The sequence below is a fragment of the Capricornis sumatraensis genome, chromosome 3 (genome assembly GCF_032405125.1).
Source record: "Capricornis sumatraensis isolate serow.1 chromosome 3, serow.2, whole genome shotgun sequence".
Classification (NCBI taxonomy): Eukaryota; Metazoa; Chordata; class Mammalia; order Artiodactyla; family Bovidae; genus Capricornis; species Capricornis sumatraensis.
Genome location: NC_091071.1, coordinates 135120376 through 135135202, shown reverse-complemented (window position 1 = coordinate 135135202; position 14827 = coordinate 135120376). Strand labels below are relative to the sequence as shown.

Genomic DNA, 14827 nt, shown 5'->3' with positions numbered 1-14827 from the left:
AAAATTAAAAATCAAAATGGAGCTCTAGTATCATTGTCTTTTCTTTTTGGCAGACTTCTTTCTTTTATCACAGTAAAATATACATAACATAAATGTATCATTTTAACCATTTTTAAGTGTATAGTTCTGTGGCATCAAGTATATTCATACTAGCATCACTGTTTTTATCCATCATAAAATGTCTCTTCCCTCTCACTAGGTGGTACTTCTCTTCTCCCCCTTTCCTGTCTCATTGGCACATGACCTTCTTGTAAGTCATGTGTTTATTCAAGATAGGAGCATGCGTTATCTATGCTTCTCTGTTGTACAGACACACACACACACAGGCCTTAGAGTTTCAAAAGTTTATTTTTTTTCCCTTTGGCTGTACCGAGTTTTAGCTGTGCCATGTGGACTCTTAATTGCAGCATGTGAGATTTAGTTCCCTGACCAGTGGTTGAACCTGGGCCCCCTGCATTGGGAGCACAGTTTCTTAGCACTGGAGCACTAAGTAAGTCCCTAAAAAGCATTTTTACATTTTTACTGACTTAATCCTCATAGAAAACTTGAGAGGTGTGTGTGATAACAGCTCTATTTTACATAAGAGGTAATTCAGGCTCAAAGTTAAGTTTCTTGGACGTGCTCATCACAGCTAGCAAGATACAGGACTCAAAACAAGGCTTTTCCAACTCTAAGACCAAAAGCTCTTTTTTTTCTAGAGATGGCTAGAGATGCCTAGATGGAGTGAAGAGTGTGGGGAGGATCTGTGGTTGAGTGAGATTGGAAAACCACAAGTTAAAGTTAAATCAGCTCTTCTACTAAAGAACTTCTCAAATGGTCCATGGCCAAATGTGCACTGTGCCTCTCTGGGAGGAGAATGTGGTGCACAGCATTTACCAATTTATTTATTTATTTTTTCCTGTGGAGCATCTGGCAGTGCTAGGGTTCTACCAGTTGCACCTTGAAAAACAGGGATCAATAGGCTCAAAGTATTAATACTTTTCTCTCCTCTGGAGGACCCCAAGAAATGGTGACAGGAGAGAGTATCATCTCCAAAGTCAAGAAGAACAATAACAGAAAGTGAAAGTGAAGTCGCTCAGTCATGTCTGGCTCTTTGTGACCCCATGGACTGTAGCCTGCCAAGCTCCTCTGTCCATGGGAATTCTCCAGGCAAGGGTACTGCAGTGGGTTGCCATTTCTTCCTTTAAGGGATCTTTCCAACCCAGGGATTGAACCTGGGTCTCCCGCATTGCAGGCAGACTCTTTACCCTCTGAGCCATCAGGGAAAGGGGACCCCCATTAGAAACGGTACCTCTGTCTGTGTTTCATCTTCCTGCCAGGGCTGCTTCCTGAGTGGTGGCAAGCAAGTCCCCTGGCTGCCACTGTCCTTGGCTACAGAGCCCGGGTCCACTTGTCCACCAGCCCCAGCTTCCCCTTCATCCAGGTCCTGCTGACCTGCAAAGGTGAACAGTGGGTCAACTTTGCAAGCCCAAATATGAGTATGACGCTCTTAGCTGCTTCCAAACTACCTCCCTTCCTGCTTTTCTGAGCAACAGTGTTGATCAAGGCCCTTGTTCCTCTGCCCTCCTGATTTCTGTATTTCTGCTAGTGTCTCTATGGAAGTGGCAGCCAGCTCAGTGGAACAGACTGTTCTGGGAGTGAGGAGCTCAAGGTTGAGTCATTTCTTGGACTCAGTTTCCTCATCGGTAAAATGTAGATACTGATTTCTTGCCCTTACTTCCCTGCAGAGTTGTCTGGAGCTCAAATAAGATCATGCATGTGACAGCCCTTTGCCAACTGTGAGGGGCTAGGGGATAACCAAGGTGTGACGATGGTGGGATGACCTGATCTCTGTTGTTACTGAGATGCTCAGTCTGAAGCATTTGATTTCTGGGGCTGTCTACTGGTCGTTTCCTTGTCGAGAAACTCAGACGATCCTCTGTGGTGGGACGGCTGCTTAGCAAGCTGCACTTACCCTGTCTGTGCAACCCCCAGGAAGGATCTGAGTCAACAGATGACTCCAGCATAGTGAACAAATCTTTCATCAATGGTTTAAAGGGTCCTGCAGCTATTTTCATCACTTACTCAAGGTAGATTTATTGCTGAAATAGTCTGGCAAACCTTCCTTGTTTGGAGCTGCTGTAGCAACACCTCAAATCTCTGCTTGTGGCTCTGAGGCATGATGTAGGGTTGTATTTCAACCAGGGGCTCTGGAAGCCCTCAGGGGCTCTGTGTATGTTGGAGCACTGGACTTCTGGAGGCTCGTGGCCAGCCTCACCATCCCCCTGTATTCCCCAACCTTCATCATTCCCTACGTCATCCTCATCCCTGGTGTCACTGGGTCAACAGCCAAGTGCCCACCTATGGAGCACTCCCTCCTTGCAGCTCCCCTTCCTCTGCCCACTGGCTTCTGAAGGCGACCTTGGCTCAGAGCTGATGCTGAGAGTGTTGGTGGAGCAGATGCAGACTCATGCTTAGGTTCGGGGGCTCTGCTCAGCTTAGTGACTCAGGGAGCCCCTCGATCTGCCTGTCCCCAAGAAGACCACAGCTGCATATAGGATGCGGCACTAAAGACCTTTTTATGTGTTTAGAGTGAGCCTTTGAGGTCAATCCAGGCTTCAGGGCCATCCTTTCTGGTCAGACGCACTTGGTAGCCTCTACCAGCATTTCTAAGGGTATACCCTTGGAAAGTGAAACTCTGGGCAAATGGCTGCCGACATGCTGAATGGTCCTACATGGCAGACTGCTTAACCTGGGGCAGGGTGTTTTGTGTAGGAGGATACAGAGGGGGATTCTTCCTTTTGGCTGTATCCCAGGTGATATTGAATATATGACTCAATCTATGTGAGGGAAACCAAGATTTTTCTCAGCAAATGTCAGCTCTGGCTCATTTGTTTACGCTTAACAGAAACAGGTTAGCAAGCAAGGTATGGGAAGTTTCAGTTTTGAAAGGAGACCACACCATGTCCTCTATCTCAAATATGGGTTCAGGTTACTCAAACAGTGTAAATGGGGGTAATAATTTAGAGCTCTTAGACAGCTTTGTACCTATGTCTTCTCCTATGATTTTTTTTACAACAACCCAGAGAGGGTGGAATGCAGATAGCATTAATCCCATTTTATAGATAAGCAAATTAAGGCTGCATGAAGCGTAACTTAGCCAACATCACACTGTTGGGGGATCTGAGATTTGTGGCCAGGGCTTTTGCTACTTTCTCCAGTACAGTGTCTGGCAAGGAGAATGAGGCCAAGGGGAGATAAAATTAAAACCTATAAAACCATCAGTCAGGGTTCGAGATATAGTCTGAGCTATTTTCCCTTCTTTACAAGTTGGTTTTTGGTCCTTGTGATCATAGGCAATTGGGTGTTACAATTATGTTTAAAAACACAAGGTAAGGATGTCTATAACTAACATTTATTGAGCACTTGCCATATGCCAGATACTGCATATCCCATTTGAGTCCCAAGGTGGGTATGGTCATCTTCATTTTATAAATGAAGAAATTGAGGCCCATATTGTTCACGGGGTTCTTAAGGCAAGAATACATAGCTTTTCTTCCAAAGATCAAGAGTCTTTTAATTTCATGGCTGCAGTCACCATTTGCACTGATTTTGAAATCCAAGAAAACAAAGTCTGTCACTGTTTCCATTGTTTTCCCATCTATTTGCCATGAAGTGATGGGATTGATGTCATGATCTTAGTTTTTAGAATGTTGAATTTTAAGCCTTCTTTTTAACTCTCCTCTTTCACTTTCATCAAGAGGCTCTTTAGTTCCTCTTTGCTTTCTGCCATAAGGGTGGTGTAATCTGCATCTGAGGTTATTAATATTTCTTCTGAGAGTGAAAATCCAAAATCTAAACTCTAGACATGCACTGTCCAATACAGTAGCCACTAGCCACATGTAGCTATTTAGATGTAAATTAATTAAAAGTAAATAAAAATTTAAAACTCATTTTCACAGTCATACTACCTACTTTTCAAGTGCTCAGTAGCCAGAGGTGGCAGGTGACTACTATATTGGAACTGGACACTATATATATGTGTGTATATATATATATATACCTCATGGGAAGAGTTGACTCATTGGAAAAGACTCTGATGCTGGCAGGGATTGGGGGCAGGAGGAGAAGGGGACGACAGAGGATGAGATGACTGGATGGCATCACTGACTCGATGGACGTGAGTCTGAGTGAACTCTGGGAGTTGGTGATGGACAGGAAGGCCTGGCGTGCTGTGATTCATGGGGTTGCAAAGAGTCGGACATGACTGAGTGACTGAACTGAACTGAACACACATATGTATATATATATATATATGCAAAACATCCCATCATTGCAGAAAGTACTATTGGATGGTGCTGGTCTAGACTAACTCCCTCAGTTTATAGGTGAGGACAAGGAAACCAAGACTCTCTAGACCTTATTTTGAAAAACTTCATTTTATGCTGTTAAAAATCCCAATATTTGAGATCTGGTTTGATAAAATCAACATGTACCTTGTCCAAAAGATTTTCCTTGTTGAATCCAAAATGGAGGGAAGACAGGCAGGAGATGGTATTTGGGTGGTACACCTGAAAGGTCCTGTTGTGGCCTGAGATTCTTTGGTACATTATGTTGACTGTCCTGAAGCAGCACAGAATCCTTGATGTATCCTGAAGAGTAGGTCAGGAGTTATTGGTAGAAACAATGGTTGTCAGTCTAGAGGTCTGGATGGTAACTACAGGTTTCCCCACTTGCATTAGTCTTAGCTTTGGACATTGTCCATTAAGAAAGACAATTAGAAGATGGAAGAGATTAAAAAATCAGATAGAACCCATAAAGGGTTCTCTAGCCAATGTCTTCAGTGCCTCAGGTTCTGTACCATATATATGCTTCTTCCACCTCACTATTTCCAGGAATTGGGTTCCCCTGGTGGAAGGAACATGGCTGTTTCTTTGGGATTGGGTAAAAGGCTCCTCCTGCCTTAGATGAAGTCTCAAGGTTTCTCCTGGATGTACCTGGCTTGCTTCTGTACCCCTGTGATTCTCAATCCATTCTATAAGTATTTATAGGATGGATTACCAATGGTCCCACCTTCTGCTAGGTAGGACCTATGGCAAGAGGCCCAAGAATGCACAGACACACAGACCTTTCCTTAAACCACACCTTGTAGCCACATGACTTTCACAGAAGGGTCTGAGATATCTTTTGATATCAAGAAGGGCTTTCCTCCTTGAAGATTTTGGGCCTGGGCTATGGGGCAGTGGCCTGTCTTGCCCTCTGCAGCACCTAACAATAAACATATCTCTGGTTAAAAGGCTCTTTCTCACAAGCGTTGGATAAATGGAACTGCCTGGAACCGTGGGCCGGCCATGAAGGGTAAACCAATTACTGGGCAAGCCCACAACTCTCATTTTCCTTCAAGTCATCACTTAAGTGGGGAGAGAGTTGTTTTCTCTTCTCTCCCAAAGTAAACCTATAAAGCAAGAGAGAGTCAGTCTTCCCCTGGTCCCGTCTGTTTGTTGGTGCTGAAGAGATGGCAACTAGCCAGGCAGGCTTTGGCAGATCCTACTGCTCACCCTTGTCTTCCCCAATAGGTTTGCCAAATACAATATGGGATGTACAGTTTAAGCTGAATTTCAGATAAACAACGAATACCATTTTTTTAAAGTAGGAATATGTACAAATATTGTAAGCTTAACTTTTCTTCTTTTTTTGGTTAGTGCCTGTGTGGGTGTGTATGTGCACCTATGTAGGTGCTAAACTGGCCATTCTAATTCCCAGCCACTGCCTGCTTTTATTTTCAGGCCTTCACAGAGTGCATTTGGGGTGTCTGTTCAGCAGCGGGGTGCCTGTCTGGTGGGTAGTGCTGGAGAGCCACCATCTTCGAGAAGAAAGTCTAACATTTCTCCGTCCTAGGGGATCTGAGGTCCCCCCCGAAGGGGAAGCAGTAGTGTTGGGAAGACTGTGGTGTCGGAGGTGTGGGCAGGACCTGGCTTCCGGTCTCAGCACCGCTTTTGGCTGAATGACCTTGGACATATTACTTTACCCCCTGAGGCTCTTTTTCCTTCTCGTGTAAAAGATCGAGATTGAACTGGAGGACATGGAGTCTCTGAGTGGGCAGGCCTGGGAAGCGCGTTTTGCTTCGGATGAGGGTCCTGAGGCTGCTGAGGGGCGCTAGAGGGAAGGCAAGACTTTAGGCTGCCGTCCCTCCGCAAATGTAGGAGAGGCGAAAGGTGTGATGGTTGCTTGCAAGCTAACAAGATCGAGCACTTTTAACACAGAATTGGGTGTGAAATTCTGATGTTTCAGACACTCATGGAAAACACACGCTTGCACCAGAATGCGGGGCGGGGCAGCTCAGGGCACACTTCCTCCCACGTCCCCACTGACCTGCACACTGGAGCTTGTATATGGTGCCAGGGGGCCACGTCCGCAAGAGGCCGCGGAGGTATCTCTTGGCTGAGTACCCAGGTTGGATCTGCCTCAGGCCCTGGCTCTCTGGTTGGCTTCGGAAGTGAAGGTACGGCTGCCAGGCTCTGTCCTGCTCTCTCTGTGGGGATACCAGTCAGGAAGCCCCCCAGTGATACAGGCTGGCTAGCACAACCATCCTCATCAGTAATCCGGGGACTCCTGATAGATGCTGCAAGACACCAGAAATGGACGCCACGGCCAACAGACATAAACCAAGAGCCCAAGGAGCAAAGCTCTGAAAGTCCCCTGAGGATTTGCAGTTGGAAGGAGAGGGAGAAATGAGAACTACCAGACCCCATCTTGAGACAGAGCATCAGAAAAGAATAAAGAGCCTCAAAGGAAAACAGAGTATTTAGTTTAGCCTGTGGAAATCAGTACCTTAAAAGTAGCTCTGTACAGCGGTGGGAAAGAGCTTGACAAGTCAGTGTTAGCATTCTATGTTTGCCATATGAGTAATGGGACGGATAAGCTCTGTCCGTGTTCAAGGGGAGCACTGCATTTTGAAAATATCTGGCTCTGCAGCATTTCATTTCAGCCAGGGAGAAGTTTCTGGGCACCTACCTGCCAAAGCCACTGTAAGTCATGGCAGATAAATATGAATAATAACATCTTACATTTGGCTAGGTAGGGCTTTATATAAATACAAATAACTTTTACTTCATTATAATCCTTTATGGTAGATGAGTTAATATCATAACCACTAAGACGAGGCAGAAACTCCTTCAAGCACAAGAATAGCAAACATGTGGTACTTGTGTTGATATCTCTTTTCATCCCCCTGGTGCCTGGCAGACATCACCAATCAATCACAGCACTCTTGACTGATGAACTGGTTGTGATCTCAGCATCCTTCTCTTTTAAAAACTAAGGCATGATTTATATTTAATAATATGCATAGAGCTTAAATATTCAATTTAATACAACCTGACAATTCAGTTATACACCTTTGTAGCCACCACACAAAATAAAATATAGAACACTTTCATCCACCCAGAAAATTCCCACATGCCACTTTCTAGTCAGTGTCTCCATACGTACCAGGGAATCACCATTCTTAGGTGTGGTTAGTAAGATACTGGCCTGAGTTTCTTTGCCATATCCTGCCAAATTTACCAGTGAAGGTTTATAGTTTAACAAAAAAAGAGAAAGGAAACAAGAAAAATATTGCAATTTAAAACCTGATTGATGGGTGAGAGGAAGTCTTTAGGGTTTGGGTGCTTGCCCTGCTACACAAAGCTGTGATTTGCTCGCATTCTGATTAATTCAGGAAATGGAAATGCCACAGAGTGGACGCCCACAGCCATCGCTGAGGATTCAAGACCACCAGGGACTTCTCTTTAGCTTAAGAGAGGGCTAAAATGCCAAAGTCCATAAAGTGAAGGAATTCCTCTGCTGGGAAGAGGTAAACAGGTATCTAAGGCCTTCATTCTTTCATTCATTCACTTATCAAGCAATTCTAATGCCAAGCACTGGAGAAAAAGCAACAAAAAAAGCAGATCGATAACTAATAAATAAATTCAGTTCAAGGTAAAAGAAAGCATGGCTTATTATTCAATTGACTCTATTTTCTTGGAATTTGTTAATTGAATGAATGCTTGGAATCCAAGCACAGAACATCAAGTGGTCCTTGATGTCTAGACAGTTTATATGGCAAAAAAAGAGTTTACTTCAAGTGCAAACAGAGCCTGAAAAATTCAGCCCCATTTGAGGCTTTTTCCAGAGAACATGAGAGGGTGAGTTGTAGGGAGGTCAGTGAACACAAAATGACTTAAGTTCTTTCACTCACTCCATTTTTTTCATTCGTCATGTAGCAAGAATTCGTTGAGCACCTTCTATGTGCCAGGCACTGTGTTAAACTCTGTAATATACAGCCATCATAATAAGGCCTTTTCTGGATGAACTGGAACTTCATTTCCTCCCATAAACCTTTGCTTTCAATGATTCTCCTCTAAATGTGATAAGACCAAGGCTCCTCTGAGATGCTGTGGCCCTGAGCAGATTGCACGATGCACTGTCTGAAGCGGACAAGAGCTCCTTGTTTCTCTGCAGTATGCATTTCTGAAGCTCCTGCTTGGTTCTGGAGCTTTACTGGGCTGCTTGCTCAATGGGGCAGAGATTTAGGAAATTCCTTATCCTGGAATTTGGCACATCTTGGTACATTTTTGCTTCAAGTTTGAACGCTGATCTTGGCCTCTGTGTTCATTTCCTGTTGCTGCTGTAACAGATTACCACACATTCAGTGGCTTTATTTTTAAATTATTATTATTTTTTGGCCATGCCACTCGACTTGGTTTCCTGACCAGGGGTTGAACCTAGAGTAGTGGGGTGAAAGCACTGGGTCCTAACCACTGGACACCAAGGAATTCCCCCTATAGTGGCTTTAAGCAATACAAATTTGTTATTTTACAGTTCTGAGGATTAGAAGTTTGAAATGGGTCCCACTGGGATAAAATCAAGTGTTACAGGGCTTTCCGGAGGCTGTTGCTTTTCCCAGTTTCTAGAGGCCGCCTGCATTCGTTGGCTTGTGACCCTTTCCTGCATCTTCCAAGCCAGCAACAGTGGGCTGAGTCCTTCTCATGCTGCATCCCTCTGGTTCTCTCTTTTGATTCCTTCTTCCATGTTTAAGGATCCCTGTGAATATACTGGATTTGTCCAGATAATCCAGGATAACCTCACTGTTTCAAGCTCATCTGGTTAGTGACCTTAACTTCTCTTTGCCATCTAACCTACTTTATTCGTAAATTCCAGGGATTAGGATGTGGACATCTTTGGGGGGCCATTATTCTGCCTACCACAGCTCCTTTAAGTTTTTTATCCCTAGTTTTTTGGTTCCAGTTGGTAATTTCTCAAATTATGCCTGTGAAGTTGGCTGATAAAGTTCACATCTCATTGCATAAATTGAAGCACTGCCAGAGGCCTAAGACCTGCTTAGGTTACTGAAAAGCTCACTCAGGGTTAAACCTGTTCATTCATTTCCAACATGTGTAAAAAGTGGCAAAAAGTGGAGTAAATGTCTATTATATTGGCAATCTCATAAAAGTTTCTTTTATAAATGTATAATCATGGTGGAAACACTGGAAGAAAATACATTAGAATTTTAATAACAGTGGTATTAGAGTGTTGGGCATAAGATTGCAGATAGCTTTTTCTTCTCTCATTTTTATAGAATCAAAATTTCCATAAAATAGATTTTATAAATGGAAAACACGTTAAAAATTGATGTATTGATATTTTATTGCACCCACCGCCCTTACATAGTTTCTGCGTACTTCTCTCTTCCTTCTCCAACATGATCCTGGACCTCTAACTACCAAAGACGACTCTAAAACATGAAAGGAGGCAGAAGGGATCCAGGAAGGGAGTTCCTGGAATGGGAAAATACACAGCAGCAGGAGGGTGACTGCCGATGGCTCCAGACTTCTCAGGCTTGCCTTGGCTTTGCTGATCAACCCCAGCTTCCAGTTTCTCCTGAAATGAATGATTAGTGTGTACAGAGGGCTCTCTTGCTCTTTTAAAATTCATCCACTCACTCATTTCTTACTGTCCTGGGTCTTCCTTGCTGTGCGGGCTTTCCTCTAGTTGTGGGAAGTGGGGGCTGCTCTCCGTTGCAGTGCTCAGGCTTCCTACTGTGACGCTTCTCTTGTGGAGCAGGGCACTAGAGCACAGACTCAGTCGTTGTGGCGCAGGGGCTCAGATGCTCTGTGGCATGTGGGATCTTCCCAGACCAGGGATGGAACCCACATTTCCTGCACTGGCAGGTGGCTTCTTTACCACTGAGCCACCAGGGAAGCCCAGAGGGCTCTCTTATCCACACGCCACTAGGAGTGCATTCTCTAATGAGGAACTTATTCCGGCCTGCTGTCTCCTTGGTGTGCTCCGGCCCCCTTGTGCAGAGGGGTGAGAGGGTTCCCTTGCATCTGGCCCCAGCCCCCCACTGGGTGTCATGGCCATGTTATTCCACTCCTGGCAGGCGAGGGTTTTCAGAAGATGGAAGGAGCCCATATGTGCAATGCTCCCGCCTTGCAGATATGGGGTGGCAGGGTGCCAGTGTCCCCAGGAAGACAAGAAACACCCGGATTGCCAGCTGCCATCGTACCACAGAGGGTGGCCAGCCTTTGTGTGCAGGAGTCCACAGAGAGATGAAGAGGGAAGTTCAGATATCCCAGGACTGGCAGGCAAAGCCAACTGTAACTTGACCCTACCCATTTCTCCAGGTAAGAGCCACACCTGTCTAATTATTCTTGACTTTCCTCTGCCACTCTCCTCTCTGGGCCTTCACTGACCTATGCCCAGGGAGTCTCTCTCCAATTATTTTTACCACAAGACTCAGCTCAAATTCTACCCCCTCCAAGATGTCTCTCTAGATTTTCCTAGCAAGAAGCAATCACAGTCTCTACCATCTTTATACGTTAAGTGCATATTAATAAATTGTAGTCTAGATCCTCTCCTAGGCTGCCTTGTATCAAGCGTCACGGGGGTGCAAATCTGCCTCCCTGATCACATTGTACCCCAATCCCTGCTGGGTAGGGGCCAGCAGGGGTTTATGGCCTCCCCCCGCCACACCCTGGCAACTACTATGTTCATCTAACAACTATTTGCTGAGAATTTGCCATGTGTCAGGCAATGTTCGAGGCATTATTTAATAACTATTCAAGATGTTAACCCAGAGGAATGGAAATCCCCCAAATATCCCTGTACTTTTCTGCTGACAACTTGTCTCCTCAAGCTGCCCACTCCAGTCAGAAGTCCTTCCATCCAGAGGAGCAAAGCCGGTTATCTCCTGCTCTGAGACATAGAGTCCGTGTGCTCTGGCAAAGACCAAGCCCTAGGACAGAGAGTGACCATCATTGTTGTTATACATGGGTAGTAGCCAGACTTGGGGCTGCCAGGGGAGGGCAACCAGAGTCAAGGTGAGGGGAAGGTGGGGAGGGGAGAGGTGTGTGTCCACTTAAAGCTGTGCCTGAAAAGATTTCTCAACCCCAGCCTGACTTGTGTAAACAGTGCCACTTTCAGCCAGCTCTTTCTCTGCAGGTTTAATTTCTGAGAGTCTGTGCAAATGATGCTATCTCTCCCAAATATCTTTGGTGGTCATGTGTTACTGAATATCAGGCCGTTAAGAAGAGAATCATAAAGTGGTTTGAATTTTCCCATAGCTGCAATGTTGTAACAGGGTTTGACTCCTGACCAAACCATTTAGTATCAAAGATTTGACTAGTCATATGCCACAAAAGCAAAGACAAAACAACTGGAATTGAAATCAGAAAATATGAAGCTTCAGTTCCTGTAAGAACTCAGTCTGCTTCAGTTTGAATCTTGGCTCCATCATTTACTAGCTGTCTGGCTTTGGGGAAATTACTTGACCCATCTGTGCCTCAGTCTTTCTGTCAAATAAGGATGATGAAAGTACATACCCTGCATGGAAAAAAATGAAGTTGAATCCTTACTGTGCACCATATATAAAAATTAACTCAAAATATAGGTAATATACAGGGCTTCCCCGGTGGCTCAGACGGTAAAGCATCTGCCTACAGTGCAGGAGACCTGGGTTTAATCCCTGGGTTGGGAAGATCTTCTGGAGAAGGAAATGGCACCCCACTCCAGTATTCTCGCCTGGAAAATCCCGTGGATGGAGGAACCTGGTAGGCTACAGTCCATGGGGTCGCAAAGAGTCGGATATGGCTGAGTGAATTCACTCACTCACTCATAGTTAATATAAGAGCTAAAACTATAAAACTCTTAGGATAAAACTTAGGGGAAAAGTTTCATGACATTGGATTTTGATGATTTCTTGGATATGACACCAAAAGAACAGGCAACAGAAGAAAAAGTAGGTAAGTTGGACTTCATGAAAATGTAAAATCTGGAAATTCCCTGGTGGTTCAGTGGTTAAGTCTCCGTGGTTCTCTTGCAGGGGGCACGAGTTTGATCCCTGGACAGGGAACTAAGATCCCACATGCCATGTGGCCAAAAAAAGAAAAGAAAATGAAAGACTTTTCTGCATCAAAGAACACTATCAGGAGTGAAAAGGCCAACCCACAGAATGGGAGAAATTATTTTCAGGTTATATATTTGATAAGGGATTAATATGCAGAATGTATGAAGAACACTTGCAACTCAAAAACAAAAATTAATCTGATTTTAAAGTGGGCAAAAGACTTGAACAGACATTTTCCCAAAGAAGATATATAGATGACCAATAAGCATATGAGAAGATGTTCAATATTACTTGTTATTAAGAAATGCAAGTCAAAACCACAATGAGATACCACTTCACACTCATTAAGAGCTATTATTTAAAAAAAAACACACACAGAAAATAACAAGGGTTATTGAAGGTTTGGAGAAATTGAAACCCTTGGGCAAGGCTAATAGGAATGTCAAATGATGTAGTGGCTGCTATGGAAACCAGTATGGTGGTTCCCCAAAACACAAAAAAATAGAATTATGTCTGATCCAGCAATTCTACTTCTGGGTATATACTCAAAAGAATTAAAAGCAGGGAAATTGACAGATATTTGTACACCCATATTTATAGCAGCATTATTCATAATGGCCAAAATGTGAAAGCAAGCTAAGTGTCCATCAACTGATGAATGAATAAACAAATTGTGGTATATACACTCTTGAGAAACCTATATGCAGGTCAGGAAGCAACAGTTAGAACTGGACATGGAATAACAGACTGGTTCCAAATAGGAAAAGGCGTACATCAAGGCTGTATATTGTCACCCTGCTTATTTAAGTTCTATGCAGAGTACATCATGAGAAACGCTGGGCTGGAAGAAGCACAAGCTGGAATCAAGATTGCCAGGAGAAATATCAATCACCTCAGATATGCAGATGACACCACCCTTATGGCAGAAAGTGAAGAGGAACCAAAAAGCCTCTTGATGAAAGTGAAAGAGGAGAGTGAAAAAGTTGGCTTAAAGCTCAACATTCAGAAAACGAAGATCATGGCATCTGGCCCCATCACTTCATGGGAAATAGATGGGAAAACATTGGAGACAGTGTCAGACTTTATTTTTTTGGGCTCCAAAATCACTACAGATGGTGATTGCAGCCATGAAATTAAAAGACGCTTACTCCTTGGAAGAAAAGTTATGACCAACCTAGATAGTGTATAGAAAAGCAGAGACATTACTTTGCCAACAAAGGTCTGTCTAGTCAAGGCTATGGTTTTTCCAATGGGCATGTATGGATGTGAGAGTTGGACTGTGAAGAAAGCTGAGCACCGAAGAATTGATGCTTTTGAACTGGGGTGTTGGAGAAGACTCTTGAGAGTCCCTTGGACTGCAAGGAGATCCAACCAGTCCATTCTAAAGGAGATCAGTCCTGGGTGTTCTTTGGAAGCAATGATGCTAAAGCTGAAACTTCAGTACTTTGGCCATCTCATGCGAAGAGTTGACTCATTGGAAAAGACTCTGATGCTGGGAGGGATTGGGGGTAGGAGAAGGGGACGACAGAGGATGAGATGGCTGGATGGCATCACAGACTCGATGGGCGTGAGTGAACTCCCGGAGCTGGTGATGGACAGGGAGGCCTGGTGTGCTGTGATTCATGGGGTCGCAAAGAGTCAGACACGACTGAGCGACTGAACTGAACTGAACTGAACACATAGTGAAGTGCTATTCAGCTTTCAAAAGAAAGGAAATTCTGATACCTGCTACAGTATGAACGAACCTTGAAGACATTATATTAAATGAAACAAACCAATCACAAAATACTAAAAGGACAACTACCATATGATTTTACTCTTATGAGGTATATACAATGGTCAAATTCATAGACACAAAGATTAGAACAATGGAAAATAGGGAATTACTGTTTAATGTGTACAGAGTTTTAGTTTTTCAAGATAAAAAAGTTTTGGAAATGGATAGTGGTAATGGTTATATAGCAAGGTGAATGTACTTATCGCCACTCAGCTGTACACTTAAATTGATTAAAATGGTAAATGTTATGTTTATGTATACTTTACAACAATAAAAAGTACACATAAAGTTGTTGTGAGGATTAAATGAGATAATTAGTATTAAGTGCTTAGAATGCTGATGGGTACAATACTGTTACTTAAGTGTTTGCCTATTACTTAGGTATTAGCTGTTATTGTACATACTGTCCATCAGATGGTTATACCAGGGAGCCAATGGATGAAATACATACAGCCAAGCCTACTGGGTCATATGTATGGCTTAGTTGAACATGTTACCTGCAACCCAGGTTGGTTTTATTGAAAATCTGATTCGTGTTCCTAGAAGTATAGTAAAGGGTTTTGTAGGATGTGTTGGAAGAACCAGAGACCTTTTAATAAAATGCTGTTTAAAGCAGGAGAGATGTTTTTCCCCCTTGGAGCATGTGGAATCTTCAGAATCAGGCCCTCTAGGTATTAAGAGTG

At 43.7% G+C, this 14827-nt stretch overlaps 1 protein-coding gene across 1 annotated transcript in view; it reads right to left on the bottom strand.

The window, feature by feature from the left end:
- The window catches only part of KIAA2012 (KIAA2012 ortholog), a 130285-nt gene that overhangs the window by 105935 nt on the left and 9523 nt on the right, over positions 1-14827 (bottom strand). The window contains exons 3-5 of the mRNA XM_068968703.1: positions 6352-6511; positions 4476-4631; positions 1292-1434 (exon numbers count right to left, since the gene is read on the bottom strand). Of these exons, the coding sequence (XP_068824804.1) occupies positions 1292-1434; positions 4476-4631; positions 6352-6511 (459 nt within the window). The remainder of the gene's footprint in view (positions 1-1291; positions 1435-4475; positions 4632-6351; positions 6512-14827) is intronic.